The 5,472-nt window shown below is 48.8% G+C and overlaps 1 protein-coding gene across 1 annotated transcript in view; it reads right to left on the bottom strand.

The window, feature by feature from the left end:
- Nucleotides 1-26: 26 nt before the first annotated feature.
- LOC102477948 (uncharacterized) overlaps nucleotides 27-5,472 on the bottom strand; it is a 15,931-nt gene continuing 10,485 nt past the window's right edge. The window contains exons 9-13 of the mRNA XM_006144150.1: nucleotides 3,730-3,783; nucleotides 1,975-2,127; nucleotides 898-959; nucleotides 633-678; nucleotides 27-32 (exon numbers count right to left, since the gene is read on the bottom strand). Of these exons, the coding sequence (XP_006144212.1) occupies nucleotides 27-32; nucleotides 633-678; nucleotides 898-959; nucleotides 1,975-2,127; nucleotides 3,730-3,783 (321 nt within the window). The remainder of the gene's footprint in view (nucleotides 33-632; nucleotides 679-897; nucleotides 960-1,974; nucleotides 2,128-3,729; nucleotides 3,784-5,472) is intronic.

The following is a 5,472-nucleotide window of genomic DNA, read 5'->3' as shown; positions in this document are numbered from 1 at the left end:
GCTTCTACAGGACTGAATCCCAGGCTCTAACCCTAAAAGGGGAGGGGTCAAGACAGAAAACCGAGATGACTCCCTGTGCTCCAGTCACCCTGGCCCTGGCAGTTCTCTGAACCTGTCAGGCACAGCCCTGCCTTCCGACCTTTGGACCATCCATCTATCCCCCTGATATCCCCAGGCCCCAGCCCCCTAATCTTTGGTCAAAAGCTCTTCCTTGCCCCATAAGCCTGATCCCCACCTCCTCTACTCTTTCCAGTGTTCTCGCCGCCATGTACTATGTCCATCATTTCCTGTGCTTACTGTTCGCATCTGACTGCGCCCTGCCAAATGTGAGTTCCACAAGAACAGGGACCTCGTGTGGTTCCCTGACACATCCCAAGTACCTATGGGAGGGCAGGCACGTAGTAGGTGCTCAGTAAATATTTGTTAACTTTTTGGAAGAATTAAATGGATGAGTTTAAGCTTTTGAGACCCACCATCCCCACAGGCATGGGGGGCTTCAGGGTGAGGTGAGGTCAGGGATAGCAGGTGCATGAGTCTCCCAACCTGGCTACAACAATGACTTGGGGCCTTTCTTTCCACTGTTTGTGGGCTCTTTGGGACCACAGGGAGGCTAAATAAGAGAAGGGACTTACCTTCTTCTCGACACCAGCAGGGTAAGTGACCAGGGTGGCCGAGGAGCTATCAGAGTAAAGAGATCACTCTTAACAGGTGATGGCAGCTGTTTGGAGTGCAGTGCTCAGTGCGCTGTGGGCCACAATCCCCCCACCCCCGCACCCCAGTAAGACTTGGTTCCACTGACAGCAAGCATGGACATTAGCGCCCCTTAACGGTGTTCTCTCTCCACCTCACTTTCCCTGTCAGCCATCTTATTTGAATCTCCAAAACCAGAAACATTACCTGTTTGGAGATATCTGGAGTTCCTGATTTCTTGAGGAAAATGCAGCCTTTGAGAGTAATTTCTATGAGGAATTGAAATGAGGTCATTCCAGGAGAGGACTTTCCATTCCAGCCAGAGGGATTCCTTGGACACCCCCCAACCCATGAATACTTTTTCAGGGTTGGCCTCCTTTTGTCTGGGAGCCTTCCCACCCGCCAAGCCTTTCTTCTCCAGTCACTGGTTCATGTATTGTCACACCACGTGTGCGGGGGCCTCTGGTGGGAGCTGGGTGCCCTGGAAAGCAGGGGAGGCCAGGGCTAGGTATATGGGGGTTCAGCTTGGTGGCAGGACAGCCTTTAGGAATGAGAGTCACTTGGCCCTAGAATCACCATGCTGGAGACCAGAGGACCCCTTGGTTTTAAGGGGTGTCCATGGGCCTCCATAATTCACACCTTCATCTTATAAACTAGAAATAGGGTGTTTTGCCACCAGGTAGAGATGATCAGTTTTCTTGGCCTCAGAATCATGCTAGCTAAGACTCCAGGATCCTGTTGTATCTATCTGATACCACCCAACTCACCCACACGGGGGTGACCCTCCTGCCCCGATCTAAGGCACAACCCAATTTCAAGGTCTGTGGAAGGGGAAATCGAAATCCCAAGGGGGCTGAGAATATAGATGTTGAAACTTTGTGGGGGTGCTGTATTTGCCAAGAATTCCTCCCAGGGTGCAGGCCTCTGTGGCTGGGGTCACACTCTGTCTTGGGAAGTGGAGAAACACCTGCCTGTGAGGGCCACCGTGGACTCTATGTCTTTGAACTTCCTCCTGGGACGTACCTAGGTAAGAACGACTCAGCACGGGCATCGGTTGAGGGGCTTGGAGATAAGCCCACTAGTTTTTGAGGCCCATGGGGAACAGTAAGGGTGGGCTGAACAGGTGCTAAAGTGTTTCAGTGTTTTAGATGGGCATAGCTATCTGGCTGTGGGTGACTGAATGCTGGTGGGCCACACAGTGGTCCCCATCCTGTTACCCTGTCGTTAGCCAGAGAGTCCTGGACCCAGGCCCCTGGAGAACAAGGAGTTTCGAGTCTCACTCACCCAGGAAACTGAGGTAGAGGAGGAGTTGCTGGGCCCGAGTAGCACCACTGAGCCCAGCTGGCTGATCATGGCTGTGTGACCTTCAGGGTGGACAGTGGGAGGCTCGGGGGTGCTGATGGTCATTCCCACACTCCCTCTGGACTGATGCGAGGGCTGAATGAGGTTAAAGCAGAAAAGGCACAGTTAGGGACGCAGACTTGGAAGAATGGGAACAAGACCCTCCTAGGAGTCAGGGGTCTGAGTTTCCATCCTTGCTCTGCATCAACTCGCTGTGTGACCCTCAAAGGTCACTTACCCTCCCTGTACTTCGAGGTAGAATTTCATTCTCCTTCTCCTGGGAACACATAGCAAGGAAGAGCATAGATTTTTGGACCGGGGTCCCAGTCTACCACTTGCAAGTCGTGTGATCTGAGGCAAATAAGGCGAGGCTAACCACGGCACCTGCCCACAGAGTAGTTCTTGGATGAAGTGAGTTAACTTATGGAAAGTGCTTAGGAAAGAGGTCCTGCACCTGGTAACGCTATGTGCGTGTCAGTTGTTGTGATTATTATTATTTTATTATTGTTTACAGCTGCCGGGCATTGTAACTGTTTTTTGTTCTTCTTAGAAGGCACATGTCCTTGCCAGAGAGGGATAGGAGAGTGAAAGCAAAAATCACTCCACATGAGGAGCGGCCATGCCCCCATAATCCCTGTCATTAGCCAGAGAGCCCTGGACCTGAGGTAAAATTTCATTCTCCTTCTCCTGGGAATATATAGCAAGGAAGAGCATAGATTTTTGGACAGGGATCCCAGTCTACCATTTGCAAGTCGTGTGATCTGAGGCAAATAAGGCGAGGCTAACCACGGCACCTGCCCACAGAGTAGTTCTTGGATGAAGTGAGTTAACTTATGGAAAGTGCTTAGGAAAGAGGTCCTGCACCTGGTAACGCTATGTGCGTGTCAGTTGTTGTGATTATTATTATTTTATTATTGTTTACAGCTGCCGGGCATTGTAACTGTTTTTTGTTCTTCTTAGAAGGCACATGTCCTTGCCAGAGAGGGATAGGAGAGTGAAAGCAAAAATCACTCCACATGAGGAGCGGCCATGCCCCACAATCCCTTCTCTTCCATTTATCCCTCCTGTCAGGGTTCTGGGCACGGACATGAAATGTCCTGGCATATTTCTCTAGCTGCTGAGTCTAGAACTCAAATCGCCATGTAGGCCACCCACATGAGATTTGGCTGCCCTAACCACTGGGCCACAGAGCTGGCCTATCTGGTGTCATATTCTAAAAGGCATGGAATGTAGACTTTGCAGTTGGGGACTGGGTTCAAATCTTGGATCTGTCATTCCCTGAGCAAAGCGAGCTTTGGCATGTGAAGTCGCCTTGTTGCGTCTGTTTGCTTACCTGTAAAAGGGAGTGAGTGAAGGGCCACTGGAGGATTGCACCCACATAGGTGGAGGGGCCTGGCACAGCGGCTGCCCACTGTTACCGCGTGTGCCTTAGTAGGTCTCATTCAGGAGTGAATAATAATGACAGCCACACAGCCACGGGCACCCGGGCTAGGCAGTCAGCTTAGATACTGGAGCGTCTTATTTGCGTTACCCGTTCATCTCCACACCCAGGAAGCGGGCGCAGTGTCTTGCAGAGTCCATGGCAGGAAACGCTGGTCAAATAGAAAACGCTCCTGTGCATTTCCTGGCCCCGCCCCATCCCAGTCTTTCCTGAGGCCCTGGCCAGGGTGCTGAAGGAGAAGCCAGCAACACACCCACCTGGGGTCCAGGCTCCAACTCCCTCGGGGACAACAGCTGCATAAGGTCACCAGCCTGCAAAAAGCACAAAGTATGTGTTGGCCTTTAGAACCCAGCAGGTCCGTCCTGGGCAACTAGAGGGCTCAGGGAGGTTCGATGGGATGTGATTGTCCCCAACTGGATGCACCATGTGCACCCAGGACAGCATCAGGGTAAGAGGGGCCATTCATCAGGCTTCTCGTCAGGATTTATCTGGAAAGCTTACCTTTATTTTTTAAATGACTTTTTGGGTTTATTTTTAATTTTTATCATAGGACATTCGTGCTCACCAGAGAGAAACAGAGACAGAGAGAGAATGTGAGAAAGCACCCCCAGGGGTGATGGCTACACTGCAATCCTTTCTTCATTGTCCTCTTGGGAGACATGGTTTTCAAGCCCCAGGTCCAGAACTCAAACTACCAAGTTGGCCTTGTGGGATCCAGCCGCCTTCACTGCCACACCACCTGCTGGCCCTGTTTTAATCATTTTTTTTTCCTTCAACAATTTTATTGTGAAAATACCCACACATATGTCAAAGTTGAAAGATTGTTATCCTGAGTTGTCAGAAAAGTCATGACACGGTCTTGCATAGAAAAAATAGGTCATGACTTTTCCGACGACCCGATAGAGAAAGCTTGCGTGCTCATCACGTAGCGTCTCCCAGCAACATTTCCCTCTACTTGCTTTATCACACTTTTCTCCAACTAGCTATGCTCGGAAAAATCACAAAAACATCACATTGTAGAAAATATTACAGAAATGTGTGAAGTAAAAGTTAAAAGTCCTCCCCAACACGCCCCCTCCTTCCTTTCTCTCTGAATTCTCAGGGTGACTGCTGTTGACATTTCGGAGTACCTCCTGACAGACTTTTTCCCCCATGCATATGCAAGCATGGGGATGCTCTAACCACATAATCCTGCCTTTCGTTTGTTCTTCCCAACATCAATCAGTACCCATAGAACAACCCCATTCTTTTAAACAGCTGGGTAGTACTCCAGACAGCAGGAACAGAACCAGATTTATTTTCCCTGCTCTTATAGATGGACACCTAAGCTAACAAGTGAAGCCACAAAGAACACTCTTGCACATAAACCCTTGGCCACTGGCATGAGGATTTCTATAGACATGGAACTACAGGGTTCACTTCTAACTGTCTCAGAGCTGTCGCACCTGTGCAGGGTGAAGGGAACAGCAGGAGGTGACTAGAGACCTGGTTCTCATTCCAATCCTACCTACTGGGTGACCTTGGACACGTCACTTCCCCTAGCTGGGCCTTGGCATCCTTACATGAAAAATGGAGCAATGACAATAAATCTCTTTCAAACATGGATCTTAGGAGTTCATTTGTTTACTAAATATTTACAGATAGCTCACTGCGCATTTTTTAGGTAGTTTACTGTCCACAGTCTCTGCCCTTGTAATGGGGAAGACAGTGAACAAGCAAAGTTAAATAAATAAAGACATACGTATATGATATGCACGTGCGTACACACATACATGTATATATACCTATGTGTGTGTATATACAACTCCGCATATATAACTTTCTACACACACGTATATACATACATGTACACTAGAATGTGATCTGTGCTTTGAATGGAAAGGAATGGAGGGGGCTTAAATTAGATTTTTTTAAAGAATTATTTTATTTAACTTTATTTACTTATTTATTTTAATTTGACCAGAGAGGGATAGAGCGAGAGAGAGAGGGAAAATGAGAAA

Source organism: Tupaia chinensis, unplaced genomic scaffold (genome assembly GCF_000334495.1).
Source record: "Tupaia chinensis unplaced genomic scaffold, TupChi_1.0 Scaffold000115_1, whole genome shotgun sequence".
Classification (NCBI taxonomy): Eukaryota; Metazoa; Chordata; class Mammalia; order Scandentia; family Tupaiidae; genus Tupaia; species Tupaia belangeri.
The sequence above is the reverse complement of the archived record's forward strand: the minus strand, read 5'-3'. Positions and strand labels throughout refer to the sequence as shown.